Here is a 22,482-nt window from a genome sequence, read left to right on the forward strand (position 1 = left end):
GATTCCAGCCCCAGCCTCCTGCTGTGACCTCCCTGCTTAACCCATGTGGAGGAGACAATTCAATCCTCATCATAAACACAAATACATCTCAGGCTCCTAATGTGATTGAGTTATTCAGGCCCGACATGTTGGGGGTGGGGGGGAAGCAGGGGTGATACCAGCTGTCCTGCACGTCCAGCAGCCCCCCTGGGCCCAGCTTAAGTGGTCCATGACTGCCTGTGCCAGCACCAGCACACAGGGCACGTTTTGTGCAGGGGTGGGCAGTGCGCACGCAGGGTGGTCTGCGAGGACCTGCACGTCACAAATGCTCTGCCTTGGCATGTCTGCATCTGTGCCCCTCACTGTGTGGGCTGGAAAAGACCTTCAGCATCACTAAGCCCAACTGCCAGCCCAACACCACCATGGCCTTTGTCCCCAAGTGCCACATCCACAAGTTCTCTGAACAGAGAAGGGCAGCAAGGCTGGGGAGAGGCCTGGAGCACAGCCCTGTGAGGAGAGGCTGAGGGAGCTGGGGGGGTGCAGCCTGCAGCAGAGGAGGCTCAGGGCAGAGCTCATTGCTGTCTGCAGCTGCCTGCAGGGAGGCTGCAGCCAGGTGGGGTTGGGCTCTGCTGCCAGGCAGCCAACAGAACAAGGGGACAGAGCCTCAAGCTGTGCCAGGGGAGGTTCAGGCTGGATGTGAGGGAGGAAGTTGTTGTCAGAGAGAGTGACTGGCATTGGAATGGGCTGCCCAGGGAGGTGGTGGAGTCTCTGTGCCTGGAGGTGTTGAAGCCAAGCCTGGCTGGGGCACTTAGTGCCATGGTCTGGTTGCTTGGCCAGGGCTGGGTGCTAGGTTGGGCTGGCTGAGCTTGGGGCTCTCTTCCAGCCTGCTTGAGTCTGTGATCTCCAAGGATGGTGAACCCAGCACCTCTCTGGGCAGTCTGTTCCCACCCCTGACCACTCTTGTAGCAAAGAATTTTTCCCTAATCTCCAACCCAAACCTCCCCTGGCACAATTTCAGGCTATTTTGTCTCACTCCATCACCTGATCCTAGAGAGAAGAGACCACCTCTCACCTCAATGCAACCTCCTTCCAGGGAGCTGTAGAGTCAGTAAATCTCCTCTCAGCCTCCTTTTCTCCAGGCACCTATTCCTTGGTCCTTGGGAGAAGAGCCCAAGCCCCACCTCACTCAAACCTCCTTTCAGGGAGTTGTAGATAGCATGAGGTCTCTCCTCAACCTCCTTTTCTCCAGGCAGCTCAAGCCCAGCTCCCTCAGCTCCTCACCATCCCTCTTCTCCAGACAGCTTTGTTGCCCTTTGGACACCCTCCATCCCCTCAGTGTCCTTCTTCTAGTGAGAGGCCCAAACCTGAAGGCAGTATTCAAGGCGCAGCCTCACCAGGAGCCAGCACAGGGGCACAATCACTTCTATGGCCCTGCTGGCCACACTGTATCTGACCCAAGCCAGGATGCTGTTGGCATTTTTGGCCACAGGCTGCTCATGTTCAGTCAGCTGTCAGCCAGCACCCTCAGGTTCTGGCTCTCTTCTGGGCAGCTGTCTAGAAACTCTGCCCCAGGCCTGGAGCATTGCCCTGCTGTGCATGATGCATGTTCTAGACTGTCACAGGCTGTGCTCTAGACTGTCACTGTCTCACAGGCTGTGCTCCTGCTCACTGCACACATGCAAATCCCAGCCCTATGCTGTGTGGCTCTGCCCCATACCTAAGTGTCATCTTGGCAGGAGCTGTGCTGCTTTGGAGAGCACCTGGGACAGCTGAACAGCAGGCACAGAAGCATGTGCCACGCTCACCACGCTGTGCCTCAGCACAGCTTTCTGCTGTGCCTCTTTGCTGATAAGCAAATCCTTACTCCATAGAGAAGGGAATCACCTTCCTGCCTCTGGAGAAGCCAATCAAATCAAACAGAGTGGAAAAGAAGACAGCCTCTTCATTAGCCTAACGAGGAGCCCCAGGGATTTACACTCTAGAGCAGAGATTCTCCTCCAGCTCCTGCTGGATGCTTCTCCGAGGCTGTTGGTGCTCCCTCCCTGGCTCACCCAGGCAGGTACATGTCAGCCTTGGGTGAGAACCAGCAGAGGAGCTCTTCTGCCACAGTTCAACCCTCTGCTTCTCAGACTGGAACAGCATCACCTCTTCCACCTCTGATCCAGAGGTGATCTGCCTGATCCAGACTCTCTCTCACTCCTGCATCTGAGGACTTGGCTTCACCCTGAACCGAGGAGGCTTTGCTTGCTGGAGGGCAGGCAAGGTGGGCTGAGGAACTTTAGCCCATGGAGGGGTGCTTGTGGCTCACCTGAGGACAGGTGAAGCCAGCTGAGGAGCCTCTAAGCCCATGGGGAGATGCTTGTGGCTCCTGCAGGCTGCCAGGCATTTGCCAGGGCAGAGAAGCTGTAACTGGTTGGTGCCCCCTTTAGGCACAGCACAGGCTGCTGCAGCTGAGCCAGAGGCAGGCAGATTCCTTCATAAACCAGGCAAAAATCTTCCAACAATCCCTCAGGTCCTGTGGGACCCATTAGACCCTGGTGCTGCAGGACACTTATCCAGCCAGGACAGCACTCCAGCAGCACCAGGCAGCAGTAGCTGTTAATGAGGAGGCTGCTTCAGGGCCAGGTTTTGGGCTTCTCTTCCCAGGCATTAATGTAACTGTACAAGCACCAGCCTGCTCTGAAAGAGCAGAGTGGCAGCAGCCTGCCTTCAACACAGAGACTGGGGCCCAAATCCTCCTGTGCTGCCACAGCCTAGCAGCAGCAGAGGCACAAGCTGCTTGCACACAACAGAGCTTAAGTAAAGAAGGTCTGGGAGGTCCCTCAGCTACCCCTAGTGCCTAGCTCAACCTCAGAGAACCATGCCACCCCCCGGGAAGGTCTGGGGACAGCTTCTCAGGGCTGGAGGCTGCACCCTGCAGGGCCCTTGAGGAAGCCCTCACCAAGCGAGCGTGCGCTGGGCATGGAGGCTGTCCCTCACTTTTGCACAGGTCTGGTGTGGGTAGTGAAGGAGCAAATCAATCCCCAGTGATGCAGAGCTAACTGCCTCCCACATGTGATCCCAGGGATGACCCTGCCCCACTGCCTGTGCCTGCCAAGCTGCCCTCACTGCAGCTTAGCCTCATCTGCATGTTGTAATTGTCCATGAAGTCCTAAGACATCTAATTCTGGCTCAGGTGAAAGGTCTTTAACACCAATCTGTGCCATGTCTGTGTGCAGCAACCACTGCAGGCACTTTCTAAACCTGACACTGCCAATGTCCAACTGAACCCTCCAACTGCACCCTGCTCTTTCAGATCCCACCGCTCAAACGGCAGCAGCATCTGGCACTGCCCACACCTCCCAGCCCTCCTTGCATGGTGCCAGCTCTCATTGCCACTGCTCCATCCTCCTGTCACCCTAGGGAGACTTACACCACAGGTTCTGCATGTTCAGATTGACATGAACCCTTGAGATGAAGGAGCAGAAGGATCCCCCTGACCACCACTGCCAAAGAAAGAGTAGTGATGGTGCAGCTCATCCATCCCAGAATCACTGAACCTTTAAGGTCATCCAGTCCAACCATTCTCTAACTTTACCAAGGCTGATGCTAAACAATGAACCTCAGCACATCTCTCTAGGATGAGAAGAAATGGCCTCAAGTTGCTCTAGGGGAGGTTTAGGTTGGATTTTAGAAGCAACTTCTTGACCGAAGAGGCTCTCAAACACTGGGGGGTGGTTGAATCCCCATCCTTGGAGGTGTTTCAGGGCTGTAGAGAAGAGACCAACACCCAGCTCACTCTAAACTCCTTTCAGGCACAGCTCCCCCCAGATTAGCTCCAGAAGGTATCAGCATTTATAGCTGGCTGAGATGCCCCCACAGAGAGCAGGAGCAGAGCCTGGAGAATACTCTCCAGCACCACCTGTATTCACTGCGTGATAAACACAGCATCAGAGGATCACTACGGTTGGAAAAGACCTCTGAGAACATCAGGTCCCATTGCATACTCCCTTGCAACCCATCAATCTTAGAATAACAGGGGCTGGAAGGGACCTCCAAAGCTCATCTGGTCCATCCCCCCTGCCAGAGCAGGAGCATCCAGAGCAGATCATGCTGGAATGTATCCAAATGGCTCTTGAATATCTTCAGGGAGGGAGACTCCACAACCCCCCTGGGCAGCCTGTTCCAAGGCTCTACCTCCTCACAGGGAACAAATTCTTCCTCGGGTTCAGATGGAACCTGCTGTGCCTCAGCTTCCACCCAGTGCCCCTTGTGCTGGCACTGGGCACCACCCAGCAGAGGCTGGCTCCAGCCTCTGGCACTCACCCCTCCCATATTTATAACCATTGACGAGGTCACTCCATCTCCTCTCCAAGCAGCACAGCCTCCACTGCCCGAGGCTCTCCTCATAAGGAAGATGTGCAACTTCCTTCATCATCTTTGTGGCTCTGTGCTGGGCTCTCTCCAGCAGCTCCCTGTGCTTCTTGAACTGGGGGGGCCCAGAACTGGACACAATACTCCAGATGTGGCCTCAGCAGCGCAGAGTAGAGGGGCAGGAGAACCTCCCTTGACCCACTAACCACAGCCCTTCTAATCCCCCTCAGAATGGCATCAGCCCTCCTGGCCCTCCCTTGACCCACTAACCACAGCCCTTCTAATCCCCCTCAGAATGACACTGGTCCTCCTGGCCGCCAGAGCACACTGCTGGCTCACGGCCATCCTGCCAGCCTCAAGCACTCCTAAGTCCTTCTCCCCTTCACTGCTCTCCAGCAGTAAACCCTCCTCAGGTGCACACAGGGGCAAGGCACATCTTGCCAAGACTCACACCAACTGGCAAAGCAAGCCTTTTGTTCTCCCCTACCTCCATGGCTGGGCACTGCCATGCTGTTGGCCAGCTGGTAGAGACGCTGCTGCTGCTGCTCTTCGAAGGTGCCATGCTCGTTCAGCGCGGACATCATGCGTCTGTAGTGCTCCTCGGGGGTCATCTGAGTCACTGAGTCCTCCAGCAGAGGTGTGTGGGAGTTCTCTGCAGAGCACAAAGATTTGGGCTTGGTTTTTCCAGAGAGAGATACAGTGGGGAGGGGAGGAAATCACATGAGGATGGGGACAACGTAAAGGGGAGAGAGAGGAAAGAGAGGCAGTAGCACAATCTCCTACGACTTCAGTGAGCTCACTGAGCTTGATGCTCCCAGCTGCCAAGAGCAGCTGTCCTTGTGCTCCAAGATGTGCCATCATATATAGAATCAAGCAGGTTGGAAGAGAGCTCCAAGCTCAGCCAGCCCAACCTAGCACCCAGCCCTGCCCAACCAACCAGACCATGGCACTAAGTGCCCCAGCCAGGCTTGCCTTCAACACCTCCAGGCACAGCCACTCCACCACCTCCCTGGGCAGCCCATTCCAATGCCAATCACTCTCTCTGACAACAACTCCCTTCTAACATCCAGCCTGAACCTGCCCTGGCACAGCTTGAGGCTGTGTCCTCTTGTTCAGTTGCTGCTTGCCTGGCAGCAGAGCCCAACCCCACCTGGCTACAGCCTCCCTGCAGGCAGCTGCAGGCAGCAATGAGCTCTGCCCTGAGCCTCCTCTGCTGCAGGCTGCACCCCCCCAGCTCCCTCAGCCTCTCCTCACAGGGCTCTGCTCCAGGCCCCTCCCCAGCCTTGCTGCCCTTCTCCAAACACCTTCCAGCACCTCAACATCTCTCTGCAATTCAGGAGCCCAGAACTGGACACAGCACTCAAGGGGTGGCCTGAGCAGTGCTGAGCACAGGGGCACAAGAACCTCCCTTGTCCTGCTGCCCACACTGCTCCTGAGTCAGCCCAGGATGCCATTGGCTCTGCTGCCCACCTGGGCACTGCTGCCTCCTCTGCAGCTCCTCTCTCCCAGCACCCCCAGCTCCCTCTCTGCCTGGCTGCTCTCAGCCACTCTGGCCCCAGCTTGTAGTGCTGCTTGGGGTTGTTGTGGCCTAAGTGTAGAACCCTGCACTTGGCCTTGTTCAGTCTCCTCCCATTGGCCTCTGCCCACCCATCCAGCCTGGCCAGGTCCCTTTGCAGGGCTCCACAGCTGCTCCTAGCTTGGTGTCACATATGGTCAAGACACGTCTACAACCTGCTGAACCTCCAAACGTGGGCACACAGAAAGAAGTCTGCAGCCTCAGTTGCCACAGCACCCAGAAAAACACTCAGCAACAACTCTTGTTTTTTTTAATGCCCCTAAAGCAACAAAAAATGTGTTATAATCACAGAAAATCACCAGCCAGCTCTCTACCCCTCTAGGTGGCAAAGAGGGCAGGCAGGATGAAAGGGTTCACCCCCCTAGGTAGCAAAGAGGGCAGGCAGGATGAAAGGGTTCCCCAAGTTCTTACCCTACTATCTCACAGGGCTGTCAGTTCTCTTTCTCCAGCTGGTACCTGATCAGACAAGCAGCTCTCCCCCCACCTTCCTGAACACCCACAAGGGCATGACAACCCAAAGAGATGCAGGTGATGCTGACAAGCAGAGCACAGCCAGGGAGGGCAGTCCAGCTGCCCAGCTCTGCAGGGCAAGGCACACAAGCAAGCAGGTTGCTTCAGATCCTGGGCACAGAGCTGGGCACCCCGAGGCCATCCCAACGACACCCAACACGCCCTACCCACCTCTCCATCTTCCCGGAATGACTGCAGAGCCCAGGGGGGAGGCACTTCGAGGAAGATCCTGCCTGCTCCCTGGGCAGTTGGGATCCCAGTCCAACCATCAGGGAGATAAAACCAGAGAGCCTTTGCTGTTTACTGTAAGCAGAGCTCAGAGTAATTACCCTGCTCTGCCTCGGCGGTGGCTCCCCTAACGCTGTTTTATCTTGGATCTTCCCTACAGGCAAAACCTTTTCATTACTGGGAGAGGAACTCCCAGTAACAACCTGAACAGGCAGGAGGAGAGGGAGGGAGGGAGCAGGAAGGGCTCCCCCCAGGGCTGCACTCGCAAGACCACCGCTGGGTTCAGTGAACCACAGGACCACCCTACTGTGTGCCCCAGATTCTGCTCCTTCATCCAGCTCACTGCACTCACAGAGCCCCGAGGGGCTCCGGGCAGGTGACTGCTGCCAGGCTGGCTCCAAAGTCAAGGTGATGGCTCTGAGCACAGGCAGCAGTCTTACTTACCAGTAACAACAGCAACGACACCACCACCAACAGAGGGCTGCCCAGAAAGGCTGTGCAGCCTCCTCCTTCTCTGCAGTGCCCCAGACCCACACCTGGACACGTTCCTGTGCAACCTGCTCTAGGTGTCCCTGCTCTGGCAGAGGGGTTGGACTTCATTAGCTCCAGAGCTCCCTTCCAGGCTCCATCACTCTGTGACTCCAGCAGCACCGTGAGGAATATGCAGGCACAGGACATCTTGCTGGGCAAAGAGCTGTGGATCTCCCTCAGGTGACAGCAGTTCCCCTAAGCTAGTGAGGATAGCCTCTGGCAAACAAACACAGGCCAGGAGGCCTGTTAAAACGTGGCCCTGCCACAGTAGCTCAAGGACTGATTTACTCTGGCCTCAGCCAGAATGAGAGCCCATCAGTGGCAAGTGCAGTCTGCCACCAAAGTCATTACACAGGGGTTCAGATTTTAGGGATGCAATCTGCTCAGGCATAACAAAGCCAACTCCTCCCCAAAACACAGAGTCACAGAGTGCTGGGGGTTGGAAGGGACTTCTGGAGATCATCAAGTCCAACTCTGCTGCTGCTGAGGTTCAGCAAGATCAGGTGGCACAGGAAGGCATCTAGGCAGGTCCTGAAAGCCTCCAGAGAAGGAGGCTGCCCAGGGAGGGTGTGGAGTCTGCTCCAGTGCTCATAATAACCATAATGATTAATAGCAACCAGCCTGAGAGGCACAAAGTTTGGATGAGAAAGGGTCACACCACCAGCTCCCAGGGCACCCTTCCTCTGCAGAAGGGAAGTGACCTCAGACCCCTCCAGCTCAGCAAGGGTCCTCGATCAGCTCAGTGATTTGTGGCCATATCTACAACCACTGATCTCTACCCCAGCAACACAGATCTGCATCCCGAGGACCACAGGCTCCCCGTGCAGACCACAGCCTTCACAGCCTGCTCCAAGCTAGCTGGATCAGGAGCTGGGCTCCCACCCAGCAGCACTTCTGGAAACCAGGCCTGAAAGGGGGAGGCTGCCCGAGGTGGTGGCCATGCCATGCCTGCTCCCTCCCACTCCTCACCTCCAGTGCTCAGCCTGCAGGCTACCGGGGGAAGGAGCAGGGGGATGGGAGGCAGAATTCCCTTCCACATCCCCTCGCTGGGCCAGATTGCCACATCCTCCTCTGCTCCCCTAGGAGCACAGAGTGCACCAACTGTCTGCTCCCCTTCTGGTGCTCTTAAGCACAGGGCTGAGGAGCAAAGCCACAGACCTGATTCAGCTCCTCAGACCTGATTTAGAAAAACACCTTTTTTTTCCCTTCTGCCCACAGCTGTGTCACTGGGGGGGGAGGAGGAGGGAGGGGATTTAATAACACTTAATTACCATAAACTCTATCGGATCAGCCGCAGAGCAGATTTCAGGTGCAAGGAGGGGAGGGAGAATGGGGGTGGCAAAGGGAAGCTAAGAGGAAGGAGTCCAGGGAAAGGCTGGATTTCCACACTTAAAACTGGGAAGATTTCACATGACTCAGCCAGTGCTAATTCCAGCTTTGCTGAAGCTTTGCTGTCTGCTTTTGTCATTACCAGGGCCTAATGCGGGAGACTGATCTCGCCAAATCTCTTCCAGCTGCCAGGTGTGAAATGGACTCTGGCACAGCCAAAGCAGGCATCTGCTTGGTCTTCCTGCTCTCCAGCACAACTCCCTCTTCATCCCAGCCAAGGGGAACTCATCTTTCCCACCCTCCACCAACACAGCAGAGTCCTGATGGCAACAGCCACAGGGAACCACTGAATCAACCAGGCTGGAAAAGACCTCTGAGATCATCCAGTCCAAACTGTCACCCAACCCTCTAACCAACCAACCCACCCATGGCACTCAGTGCCTCATCCAGCCTGCTCTTAAACACCTCCAGGGATGGGGACTCCACCACCTCCCCAGGCAGCCCATTCCAATGCCAATCACTCTTGCTGTGAAGAACTTCTTCCTAACATCCAGCCTAAGGCCAAGCTCCTGGAGGATCACAGAACTGACCAGGTTGGAAGAGACCTCCAAGATCATCCAGTCCAACTTCTCACCCAGCCCTGTCCAATCAACTAGACCATGATGCAGGTCATCTGCTCAGTCTGAAGGACATGTCACAGCTGCATGACCTCAGCAAGCTTTTAGGAGGGCTTGTCCTCCCCAAGCAACCCCAGACAAGACAGGAGCACAGCCAGCCTATCCATCTCCTCTCCTTTGCTCCAGTGAGCCCATGACAGGCCAAGCCTCCCTTTACTGAACACAGCAAAAGCTCGAGGGCCTTGCTGGAAAAGCAACTCACCCCAGATGCAAAGGCAGGGTTCAGACAGCTCAGGGTCCTTGCTGCCTGAGCTGTCACATGCCCGGGCACAGAGGGTCCCTGCCCACTTCCATCACATTCAGCAGTACAGGTCTGGAGGGCAGTGAAGCTGTTAACAAGAATGGGGCCAAACCCCATCAGAGGATGAGGAAGTCCCTTCCCTGGAGGTGTTCACAGCCAGGCTGGACAGGGCCTTGAGCAACCACATCAAGTGGGAGGTGTCCCCATCCGTGACGGGGTGGGGTTTGAACTGGATGAGCTTCAAGGTCCCTTCCAACCCAACCCACTCTACGAGTTCTTCATCTGGCCCGAGCGGACAGCTGCCAACCCCATCACCACGTGGGGATGCCCTCCAGGGACAAGAACAAACTGACAGAGGCTGGATCTGAGTTGCTCAGCTGTAGCCCAGCTCCCGTTCTGGTCCCCTTCACGAACCAAAGCCGCAGAGAAGACTTTGTTTTGTTTGAAACGATCCCCAACAGGCGAAGAGCAGAGCAGGGCAGAAGGAGCAGCATAGGAGCTCAGCAGCCCAGCCCAGGGGGCGAGTGCAATACTGCTCCCTACGTGTGTTTTCCAGCGCTTGGGCCAGCCCAGCCCCAGATCCTCGCAGCCGATGAGGCTCCGCCAGATTCCTCTCTCAGCAGCTCCGACTCGAACCGCAACGCCCATTTCTTTCTTCCTTCTCCCCCCCACCCCCTTGCCATCGCTCCATTTCATCTCATCTCGGCAGCTATCAGAGAAGCAGATCTCCAGACACGCTGCTGCCACAGGAGAGAGGCTTTCCACTCGGGGAGCTGTCTCCCGGGGAGAAAAAGCTCCCTGCGTGCCCCGCCGGCAGAGCCCTGCGCTCGCATCTCCCTCCCAGCGGCGAGAAGGTTCTGCTCCGCTGAGCTGGCGCAGCGCTGCTGCTGCCGCGCACCAGGGCTGCCTTTTGATCCGCGGTGTGCACGCTGGGAGCGCCGGGGAAGGGGGAAGGGAAGGTTACTGCCTCCCTGCTGGAAGGGTTTCCAGCCCTACAGGTGTTTTTTCACTCAGTGATTTACTTGGCTGCCTCTCTTCTCCTCGCCTCGTCGGGCGCAGCCACGGCAGCACAAGATGTGCCGCGGGCATGGGGGTCACTTCTCTGCCAAAGGCTCTTTTGGAGACAATGCAGCTGTGCCCTGAGCAAGAGCTCCATCCGGGGCCAGCGGGCAAGGGAGAGAGGGAAAGTCCCCACCTTGAGCTGTAAACCACCACAGGAGAGCATCAAAGGTGGAGGCACCCAGGGAGGTCACTGAAGCACAGAACTGCTTTGGTTGGAAAAGACCTCCAAGATCATCCAGCCCAGCCACTGACCCAACACCACCACAGCCATTAAACCACGTCCCACAGGGCCATGCACACACCTTTCTTCAACACCTCCAGGCATGGGGGCTCCACCACCTCCCTCAGCAGTCCATTCCAGTGCCTGACCACTCCTTCTGTGAAGGATCCCCCCCTGGCAGCCCTGCAGCCCTGGATGCTACCAGAGCACAGCACAAGGCTGCATGGACTGCAACACTCCAACGGCTCCTCCTTTCCCTTCCCAATTCCTAAACCACAAACTGCCCTCACAGCATCTGGGCCCAGGCAAGCCTGGGGCTCCAGCACCACTTCAGAGCACAGCTCCCAGGTTTCAGGTAGCCAGACACAAGGGTCCAGTGTTTGAAAATGGTTTGCCACACAACACAGACCTTTCTGCTTCCAACCAGCTCCTCAGTACAGAGCTAGGACCACAGGGATCCTTTCCCTCCTGCCACAGGAATGCTGCCTGACTCCCAGCAGGATGGGAAGTCTCCTGAGAGGTTTCAGCTGCAAGGTGCTCAAAATACAGAACCAGTGGCTACAGCCCCTCCTTTGACCCCTTTTGCATAGCAGAGGGTGAGAAGATGAAGGGCCTAAAAGCACCAAGTCTCTGCCCCCTCAGCTCCTCACTGTTAATGGTTATTTGGCCTTGATGATCTTTCAAAGTCCCTCCCAACCCCTAAAATTCTGTGGTTTTAGCATCAGCAGAACCTAGGCTTAAACTGCCTGCCACAGCCTTGGAGAGAAGAGGGGGTCCCCCATGCCCTAATACCATAAAACCCAGGTAAGATGGGAGAGCAGGAGAAAGCCCAGCTCAGAACTTCCATCCTGTCTCACCCTCTTTTTAATAGAGCAGGGAAGGCTGAGAGGAGTGGAGGAGAAAACAGAGTTAGCTTTCACTGAGGGCTTCCTAGGAGCCCCCTCCCATAACGAGCTGGGGGAATCCCTGAGTCACTCAGGGCTAAGAAGCAAGATTTTGATCCTGAGTGCACCCTGCAAGGCCAAGGGTTGATTGTCTGCCTCACACTGCTCTGAGCCCACTCCAGCAAGCAAAACTGCTGGGAAGAAAAGATGAAAACCCATTTTTTTTGAATGGGATCATCTGACCCTGCTGCTTCCATGGCAAAAAAAAAACCTCAGCAACTTGTGCAAGTTCAGCCACTGAATTCTGGTTGACTCCAAATGCAAGAGTTTGGGTTTCAGAAGGCTTGACTAAAAGTTCAGCCCATTCTCAACCAGGCCACACAAGCTGCCACTACCTGGTTTCAGTTCCTAAGCATGCACTGTCTTGGAAGGATGATGGATACAGAGCAGAGAGGACAGCAGGACTATCAAGTGTGGTCCAGAGCCTCATGCTCCTATGTAACAAATAAAAGCATTTCAGCTTCTACAGAAGCATCCTCCTGGAACTTACCTGCACCTCTACTAGAAACAGTTCATGAAGAACAAGAATGGAGCAGATTAAAAATAAAGAAACATAGAACTGAAGGCAAACAGGCAAAGAGAAGCAGTACAGAAGGACCTGCTGTGCACCTGCCAGAAACCCCCCCAGGAAGAAGCTAGGGCACCTCTGGCTGGATTCAAGAAGTACCAGGCAGGAAAGGGTTACGTGGAAGGAAAGCTTTAGCATGTTCTTAAGTGGTGTTAGCACTGTGACATTAAGTGACACGAAGTGCATTCAGCAACCTCTCAGGTCATAATCTGGGGACAGGCAGTGAAGAAGAGCCAGTCTAGAGGATCAGGATGTGACACCAGGATGCGGTACTGCTCCCTACAAGAGCTCTTCACACTGCACCACAGAAAGCTCTGCAGGTTAAGAAGGCTTCCAGACAAGCTGCTGCAAGAAGTCCCCTCTGAGCTGCCCTGGACTGGTTTATTGAGAGCATCTACCTTGAAGAATCTCAGCCTGCTGGACTCCAAGCCTAGGGCACAGGATCTAGCTTCAGAGAGTGAGTCTGCTTTTACTGTGGGGAGGGGGTTAGCAGCCAAAAAGTGCAGGTTAGGCAGAGCGATCAAGATGGGTACTGCTGACAGCTAATTAGTTCGAACTTAACAACAAAGGCTTTAAGTGAAGGGCCTGCAAAACCTCACAGAGGCAACCCTGGGAGGAACTCATTAAGTGCAGGCTCCATTACCCCTCCTCCACTTTGCCAGGCGTAAAGAAAGTTTAAAAACCCTGTCTGCGGCAAAGAATCCTCAAACCAACCCAGACTGAAGAAAAACAAACCCCCTCAACCAAAACCGACCCCAAAAAAATCCTCCTGCAGACCCCACCTCTACAGGAACAGTGCCATGAATGCATAAGAAAGAAGCAGGCAGCCTTATTCTCCCTGCTAGGCTTCCTTTTTATCCCCTTCCCCTTTAAAGGAACAGATGCCAGCGCGATAAGCCTGTGTGCATCGTTTCTATTCAACACCTAATCGAGACATTCTGCCTGAAAAGTAGAAACAGCCTTAAAAATCCACCTCCGAAGCTGCAGCCTGCCTTTCCTAGGTGTTTTTTCCAGTTCCCTCTTTAATCGTAAAGCAATTATTCTAATTAAGAGGCAATCCCTCCCTGGCACTGCAAGCCTCCCCTCCGATGAGATAAAGAAAGCGCAGCGCCCCGGCAGCCTCCTTCATGCACCCTCAGTGCCGCCGGATGGATACTTGCAGCTCCCACACCACAGCCTCCTGCAGCCCCCTCCCCTCCTTAATTTCAATTAAGTTCCACTCTCAAGGAAGGAGAAGGAAAGGGGAAGGGAGGGAAGGAGAGAAGCAGCACTTACCCTTTGGGGACTCACTTCTGGCTTTCTTGCTTTCTAAAGGACACTCACTGCTGCTGTTGGGAGAACATACTCTTCTCTTGCCTAAAATTTCATCTAGAAGAGAGATGAGAAACCTGAGTAGCAGATAAGGTTGTACTTTCCTCTTTGCAGAAGCAACCAGAGAGAGACTTTGGCATTTTGCTCCTCTCCCTCCCTCTCTCTCTCTCTCACACACAGACACACACACATATATATTACAAGCAGAAGGGGAAAGAGGGGGAGAAAAAAAAATGCAAGTAAGAAAAATCATCATCTTGAGAGTCTTGATCTGCTTTCCTAATCACACAGCCCAAAAGCACACCGTGACTGTTCACACACTGATCAATGCAAGCGTTTGTTCAAAGCCATAAATTCTGAATCCAGTTGATTTCCTTACTGAGTTTCATCATTTGTTCTGTTGCCTTTTGTCCCCCTGGTGTTTCCACTCCTTTCATGCCCTGATGCAAAGCAACTGGGGGAAGAGAAAGGGGAGGAAAAAAACAACACACACACACACGGAGGGAAAAAAAAAGCACAACAGATCTCTGAATCTCCCTACCACAGTATCTCTCTCTCTCTCTCTCAATCTCTCCCCCCCTTCTCTTCTCTCCACCCCCCTCCTCCTTCAAAACCTCAAGGTCTTTAGCAACCTTCCCCCTCTAGATTGTACGGAAACACTCAAGCCTTTTGCATTACTGCAGCCCTACAACCCAACACCAAATATCTAATATACAATTACAGCATCCCCGAGCAGATTTCAAATCAATACCCTCCCATCATAATGCTGGGGGGCGGGGGGGGGGGGAACTGAAAGCATGATGTTGCATATGGGCAGGAAGGAAGAGCCTGTTTGTCACTGCAAGCATCAAATTCTCATCTATCAAGGGCTTGTTAAAGATGCAGCATCTTAAAAGAAGGAGGAGGAGGAGGAATAAAATCATCTCTCTCCCAAACGAGCACCATGTTGGAGCCAGCACACGTCGGAGCTGCCCTCCAGCCCATGTGCAAGCAAAGCTGCCCTAAGTGTGCTGGTTAAGAAAGGTTACCAAAGCCCCCTCGGTGCTATTTATAACAACAACAACAACATTATCTCTCTTCCAGGGGACATTTTAAGCCAAGTGCCTGTCCCTCATCCTCAGGATCACTCCAGGTTACTTGCAGCCCAGGTCCCTGCCTCTGTGTTTACGCAGCGATGCAGAGTGCGGATCTGAGCAGCACCCCCCAGCAGGCAGCAGACGTGCCCAGGGCACAGCCTGCCAGGCCATGCCTTTATCCAAAGGGCAGTGCTGGAAGCCTGCAAAGTTCCCAGTGGCATGTGAAGGTCTGAAAGAGCACAAGCTGCCTCCCATCGCACGGCCACGACCCTGGTGCCCAGGCTGCTAACCGAACCAGAGCCTGCGACCTGCCAGAACCCAAAGCAAACACAACAAACAGTGGCAACTGGGAGAGCAGATGGGGAAGGAGTCCGTGAGCCAGTGACAGCTCTTCTGTCTTCTCAGCACTTCACATCCACAGCGTCGAGTCAGCCTCTCCAGACAGTTTAGCAACCCTCCTGCCTCAGTTTACCCTTGCGATGCCCTCTCCAGAGCCACAGACACTCGGGGCTTGCCCAGCCAGCTGAGCCAGAAGTCCCTGGCCACCCAGCACAGACAGTCAGGAGCTTCCTCCCCATGAGAAGTTCCATCCTTCCTGCTGATTTAGCTGGGAATGTTAGTCTGCTGCTGCAGACTCTCAGGGTGCTGGAGGCCAGCACCACATACCCTCCTCAGAAGTGTCCTCACCTGGGATCTGTGGCTTAGGAAAACAACAGAAGTCTCCCTGCTCTGCTCGCCCCTCCCAGCCTGCACAGGAGGCAGCAGAAACCCAGCAGGGTTTGTTCTCATGGGTTTTTTTTTTCCAGGCAGAAGAGATTCCATGGAAGAACTGGTGACAGAAGCACCAGTTCCATGTGACAGCAGTTTGAATATGAGCAGTAAAGATTCCTTCATTTCACAGCTCTGCCAAGGCACCTCATTACCCTCCTATCACTCCTTCTCTCCTGCTATTCCACTCCCACCCCCATGTGCCCATCTGCCAGCAGACTAGCACCGTGCCCTGCTATTCCCAGGCACGTCAGCAGCACAGGTTGCAAGTCCCATCCCACTCCCAACTGGCTGCTCTTGCACAGGGGAAGACCAAGACTCTTCAGCCTGTCATTCATTCTGGGGGCCTCTAGCTCAGTGTTCCAGGTGCAGCCTCAGCAGTGCTGGGCAGAGGGAACAGCCATGGCTGGTGCAGCTGACACTCACACATTCATAGCATGGGTTGGGTTGGAAGGGACCCTAAAGACCACCCAGTTTCAACCCCCTGCCACTAGAGCAGGCATTGCTTAGCCTGCAGAAGAGGAGGCTCAGGGCAGAGCTCATTGCTGTCTGCAGCTGCCTGCAGGGAGGCTGTAGCCAGCTGGGGTTGGGCTCTGCTGCCAGGCAGCCAGCAACAGGACAAGAGGACACAGCCTCAAGCTGTGCCAGGGCAGGTTCAGGCTGGATGTTAGGAGGAAGTTGTTGGCAGAGAGAGTGATTGGCACTGGAATGGGCTGCCCAGGGAGGTGGTGGAGTGGCTGTGCCTGGAGGTGTTGCAGCCAAGCCTGGCTGGGGCACTTAGTGCCATGGTCTGGTGCTTGGGCAGGGCTGGGTGCTAGGTTGTGCTGGCTGAGCTTGGAGCTCTCTTCCAACCTGCTTGATTCTATGAACAGGTTACTCAAGGTCTCATCCAGCCTGGCTCTGAACACCTCCAAGAAGGGCACACCCACAGCCTCCCTGGGCAACCTGTGCCAGTGTCTCCCTAGACTCACTGGGAAGAATTTCTCCTTAGCTCCAGTCTAAAGCTTCCCTCCCTGGCCTTGAACGCATCCAGGGAGAGGGCTCATTAAAGAAAAGGTCTGAAGCTTTCCTGCATGATGGCCACCTGGCAAAAACAACTCTTGTGTTGCTCTCAGGGTCCTTGAGCAGCCAACTCTAGTGGAGAGGGTGGAGGCAGGGAGGTTGCAGTAGTGATCCCTGAGGTCCCTTCCAACCTAAGCCATTCTGTGGCTCTATGATCATAGAGTAGGTTAGGTTGGAAAGGATCTCAGAGCTCAGCCGGTTCCAACTCTCTGCCATAGGCAGGGACACCTCCTGCTAGAACAGGTCACTCAAGGCCTCATCCAACCTGGACTTGAACACCTCCCTGGGCAACCTGTGCCAGTGTCTCACCACCCTCACTGCACAGAACCCTTCCTAACATCCACTTTCAATCTCCCCTCTGACACTTTGAACCCATTCCTCACCCTGTCATCACCAGACCTTGTCAATAGTCCCTCTCCAGCCTTCCTGCAGCCCCCTTCAGATCCTGGAAGGCCACTCCAAGGTCTCCTCCAAGCCTTCTCTTCTCCAGGCTTCAGAGTCCCAGCTCTTGTAGCCTGTTCTCAAAGCAGAGGATCTTAAAGGTCTTCTCCAACCAAAGTGAGTTCTATGAGAAGCATCAGGTCCATGCCCCAGCAGCCTCCTAACCACCCACACCTAAAGCAGACAGGGGAGGGAGCTGGCAGCTGTGTGACCAGTCAGGTGTGCCAGCCTGCCACAGCCAGCACCTCACACACATCACAGCAGCTGAGATCTCATCCTGGCCCACCAGAGAGATCCCACATTAGCAAATTAATCTCCAGGATGATCTGCAGCATTTTTCTTCCAGCATCTCAGGTTCACACTGTACCAAAGCATCAAATCCCACACACTGAGTCTGTATTTGGGTTGTCCTCAGCAGTTTTTTGTGGCAGTTAAGACTACAGAAGGAAAAATCTTCCTCTTTTTTTTTTTCCCCCTTCATTTTAAAGGCAAAGTCCTGAGATGGGTCAGAGAATGACTCTGGCCCCAGAAGTGTGGGGACTAAATCAACAAGGCACACAATAAGCAAGGACAAGGGAATAATTATCATCAGTAGCCAGTACAGAGGCACAAAGACTCAGCAACCTGCCCCAAATTTACTGTGTCAGTAGGAGAGCACAAGGCTGAAGGGCAATCTTTTGAACTCCAGCCCAGTGCTGTAAGTCCTACCTCCCCCCCAGCTTTCTTAGCTGCCAAGCAGGGGAGAGACAGGTCACATTTGCATCAGGGACTTGGTAAGCTCACAGGTTCTGGGGTACAGCCCAAACAATGAGCTTGTGTCACACCACTGATCCTTCCCTCCCTACAACTCAAACCACACACCCAGCCCCAGGGTGCCACTGACACCCCCACATGTGCCCTTTAACAGGCTCCTGTACTCTAACTTCATCCCTTGATGCCCACATTCACTCCCTCCCTACAACTCAAACCACACACCCAGCCTCGGGGTGCCACTGACACCCCACCACGTGCCCTTCAACAGGCTCCTGTACTCTTAACTTCATCTCTTGATGCCCACACTCCATGTTTTTTTGCCCTCACACACACAGAAGCAGGACAGCACTGAAGGCACTGGGGTGGCAGCATCCCCAGTCCCTCTCCCCCCCGTCCCTGCAGCAGCAGAGGCGAAGATGCTTTGCAGAGGAGTTGGCAGTGCAGCCTCTGGATGCCTCAGCACCTCCGCAGGGACACGTCGTGCATGTAGAGCAGGGACCAGAAAGCCAAGAGACAGCTCTCTGCCCAGCCCAGGCACCTCCAGAAGGCAGCAACTCCACCTTGCAGAGGATGGGGAGGGATGATTATGGGATTCTTTATTTCCTATCTCTCGTTTGTTTCCTCAAATCCTTCCTTTTGTCTCCCCTCCTGCCTTCTACAAAGTGTTCCAGCTGAAAGAAAGCCAAATCAGAGCAGGTTTGGGTGGTTTTATATCAAAGCTGAAAATGAAAAGACACCATCAGTGGAACTGTAAATGTCAGAGAGCTAGGCCAGGCCACAGCAGCTGTAAGGAGTGCTGGAGGAAGCCCCAGGCACACTGAACACTCACTGCCACCCCTGTAACACAGCCCTGACCATGCAACCAAGCAGGTTGGAAGAGAGCTCCAAGCTCAGCCAACCCAACCTAGCACCCAGCCCTGCCCAACCAACCAGACCATGACACTAAGTGCCCCAGCCAGGCTTGGCTTCAACACCTCCAATGAGAGCCACTCCACCACCTCCCTGGGCAGCCCATTCCAATGCCAATCACTCTCTCTGACAACAACTTCCTAACAACATCCAGCCTGAACCTGCCCTGGCACAGCTTGAGGCTGTGTCCCCTTCTTCTGTTGCTGGCTGCCTGGCAGCAGAGCCCAACCCCACCTGGCTACAGCCTCCCTGCAGGCAGCTGCAGGCAGCAATGAGCTCTGCCCTGAGCCTCCTCTGCTGCAGGCTGCACACCCCCAGCTCCCTCAGACAGCCACACAACAGCCCCCTCAAAGCTCTCCCATGCAAGTCCCCAAACCTTCCACTGCACTGCAGGCTGCTGCCAGCCTCACAAGGCAGCAGAGGATCACAGGATCACCTGACAGTCTGTGATACAGAAGAGATCCAGAGAAGGGAATAGAAATAAATCCAATGTCTTCCCCAAGATCTGGGAAGCAAAATGGGTTTTGACCTCTTCCTTCATGGGAGGAGAAGTCCATCACCCACCTCTTGCACTTCTCCAGTGAGAGCTGAACAGAGAGGGGCCAGGAAAGCAGGAGGAGGGCTTCAGTTCTGCCCCCATACAGAAGTGCCAGCCAAAGCTTTGCAACCACAAAGAGAAAGGACATGGGCATGACACCACCAAATGAGCTGGTCTAGAAGCCAGAGGGCGTTCATCTAATCACAGCCCTCTTTGGGCTTCAGATGAGCTGATTCCACGGGTGGGAATCTCACCTGGAAGCAACAGCACTGCCTCTAATCCTCAGCCAGCCAGCACCCAGCAGTGCTGGACAACTTCACAGTCATGCTCACCAGCACCTCTGAGAATCCCAAGCCTTGTGATCAGCTTTGAAGAGAGGACCTGGGAGGCTAAGTCAGCTGGGAAGATTAGAAAACCTACCTCAAGGTCTCCCCAAAGAGGCAGGGATTCTACCTCCACTCTTTACAAGGGAATCTGCAGCAGAGAAGATACAATCACAGAATGGTTTAGGTTGGAAGTGACCTCAAAGCTCAGTCAGTTCCAACCCCCTGCCCTAGGCAGGGACTCCTCCCACTAGAACAGGTTGCTCAAGGTCTCATCCAACCTGGCCTTGGACACCTCCAGGGAGGTTGTGGAGCACAGAAGCACCCAATGTGATCCTTGACATCATTTTTTCTGTCCCATCCTGCTCCAGTTACACTACAGCAGAAGGGGAAGGGATCAAACCTACCTCCCACTCCCTGCCTGTGGCATTGGCTTTGCTCTGAAAGCTTCTTGGACCCAGAAATCCTGAGTGAGCAGAGACCTGAGCCAACTCAGAGCAGACACCAGCCCAGCTCGGACTGCCCACATCTCACAAGAAGAGGCTCCTTTTTTTCCTCCTTCAACATTATTTTAAGAGCAGGAAACATCCTCCCTTGCTCTTAGCTCCTCCCTGCCAAACAAGCTTGCACCCTGGAGATGACAGTTCCCACCGACCAGCCTCAAGTGTCTTGGCAGCATCTCGGTTAATTCAGCTCTCCCCTCTTCCTCTGGCACAAACAGGCCACCACCAGAGGAGCTGCTCTGCTCAAACAGCTCCGACGCTCCAGCCCTGCTGCTCTGCCTGATGCCCTGCCCAATGTGACAGCTTTGCAGGGACCCTGGAGACCTACATCCCCAGCCCTGGGCTTGTGCCTTTGTCAGCAGCTGCATCCAGCTTGCCCAGTCTCAGCAGGCTCAGAGCTGCTCCCAACAAAGGCTGGTGTACGAGGGGCCAGGCAGTGGGCTGCAGGCAGCAGCCTGGAGTCTGGCTGCACACTGGCCCCATCCCTTGCCAGCAGGAATCAGTGGAACAAAGGCAGAGTGAAGCACAAGGTCATGGGAAGAACAGGCCATAATTTAACTGAGGGCAACCAGAATTGGGCTGGGGAATAAACACTTCTTGGGGCAGCTGGGGGAAGGGAAGCAGTGGGCTTCAGGGGTTTGGGATACCAGAACAATACAAGTGCTTGGCAGCTCCTGGGGCAGGCTGAGGTCCAGCAGGGATCTCTGCAAAGGGGATGTCAAAGCACCTGCACAATGAAAGGCACCATCCTCCTCCCAGCAGGTCAGCTTAATGGCCCAAGGACATGGCAGGCTGCAGGCTTCCAACCTCAGCTATTGCACTGGGTTCTCTTGTTCCTTTGTGTCTCCACATCTGTATCTGTTTGTTGGCTGTTACTTGGATTTAGACTGCAAGCTCTCCAGGGCAGGAAGCATCCTTTAGCCAGCTGCTGCACCACTCCTCAGAGGGTGCTTCTGTGCTCCACAGCCTCCCTGGGAAACCTGTGCCAGTGTCTCACCACCCTCAACCTGTGCCAGGCTCTCACCACCCTCATTGCATAGAGCCCTTTCCTAACATCCACTTTCTATCTCCCCTCTGCCACTTCAAACCCATTCCTCCTCCTCCTGTCATCACCAGACCTTGTCAATATTCCCTCCCCAGCCTTCCTGTAGCCCCTTCAGATCCTGCAAGGCCACTCCAAGGTCTCCTCCAACCCTTCTCTTCTCCAGGCTGCACAGCCCCAACTCTCTCAGCCTGTCCTCAAAGCAGAGCTGCTGCAGCCCTCTCAGCATCTTGATGGCCTCTTCTAGATTGGCTCCAACACTTCCATGTCCTGCTTGTGCTGGGGGCTCCAGAACTGCACAGAGGGTCTGGGGAGAGCAGAGCCAAGGGGCAGAATCCCCTCTCTTGCCCTGCTGCCCACACTGCAGCTCTCTACAAGACACCAAGGCTTGAGAAGCAGTCTGCAATCCCTTTCTCAGCTCTAACCACGAGGCCATCTGCCTCCTCTCCTACCACACAAACACCATCCTGCCACTTCCCACCTCCCTGAGCTGGCTCCATTTCCCTAGCTGGAGCCAAGCACCCCAAAGGACTGTCCAAGACCTCAGCTCCCAAGGAGTGAAACAGGAGGGAGGCGCAGGTCACGGCGGAGCCACCCTCCTGTCTGTAAGGAGGCTGTTGAGCAGAGAAGCTGCACCAACACCTCCTTGTCTCCCAGATTCCTACCAAAAAATCACTTCTGCAGCCTGCACCAAGCCATAGAGAAGGTGGTAAATATTCATAGTATGAACAACACTCATGGAGAGGATACAGAGCACTTAAAAGAGAGCTCTGAATTAATTTTACATGCCGCAGGGAGGCTTTTTAGCAACTGCAAACTTGTGAATCCTCACTGCCTTCCAGAAAGGATTTCCAGAACGAGGCTGGGAGGGTGGGCTGCAAGTCCAGACATTTTGGAGACTCAATCTCCAGCTCTAGAAGGGAGAATGTTCCAGTGGGCAAGAGAGGAGAAGGGGAGAGCCTGTGAAATCAAAAGACTCAAGCACGGCTCCAGTGAGGATCAGGCTTTGAGGGACCACAAACCTCCTGAGCAAGGTTCTTTGGCTTCAGTTTCATGGAATCACAGAATGGTTGGGGTTGGAAGGGACCTCTGGAGACCATCCAAGTCCAACCCTCCTGTCAAAGCAGGATGACCTAGGACAGGCCACAGGCAGGTTTTGGAAGTCTCCACAGAAGGAGACTCCACAACCTCTCTGGGCAGCCTGCTCCGGGGCTCAGCACCCTCACCATAAAGAGGTCTCTCCTCAGGTTGAGCTGGGAATTCCTGTGTTCCAGTTTGTTCCTTCTGCCCCAGAGTGATAAGAAACCTCTGAGAACTTGGCATCAGTCCTCTGAAGCAGACAGTTCCCAGTCCTGGGGAGAAAGAGACAGTTCCTAGTCCTGGGGAACGCCACCCAACACTGGGAGAGACAACATCTAAGGGACAGCAACCCGTGGGGCTCCCAGGTGCTGATCTTCTGGCTTGTGCTAGCAACCTGCTGTTCCCCCTCCAACACCAGGACAGCTACTCCACCTCCCGTGGCACCTCCTCCTCCCAGC

General features: G+C 54.7%; 1 protein-coding gene across 9 annotated transcripts in view; it reads right to left on the reverse strand.

Annotated features, from left to right (window-relative positions):
• Positions 1 to 22,482, reverse strand: part of SAMD11 (sterile alpha motif domain containing 11) — a 145,462-nt gene that overhangs the window by 31,182 nt on the left and 91,798 nt on the right. For 8 of the 9 annotated variants that reach the window (XM_064172009.1, XM_064172008.1, XM_064172010.1 and 5 more), the window contains 3 exons: positions 22,171 to 22,296; positions 13,494 to 13,586; positions 4,820 to 4,984 (listed from right to left, as the gene is read on the reverse strand). In XM_064172009.1, the coding sequence (XP_064028079.1) occupies positions 4,820 to 4,984; positions 13,494 to 13,586; positions 22,171 to 22,296 (384 nt within the window). The remainder of the gene's footprint in view (positions 1 to 4,819; positions 4,985 to 13,493; positions 13,587 to 22,170; positions 22,297 to 22,482) is intronic. The other variant, XM_064172012.1, reaches the window with a different exon arrangement.

The sequence above is a fragment of the Pogoniulus pusillus genome, chromosome 36 (assembly GCF_015220805.1).
Source record: "Pogoniulus pusillus isolate bPogPus1 chromosome 36, bPogPus1.pri, whole genome shotgun sequence".
Classification (NCBI taxonomy): domain Eukaryota; kingdom Metazoa; phylum Chordata; class Aves; order Piciformes; family Lybiidae; genus Pogoniulus; species Pogoniulus pusillus.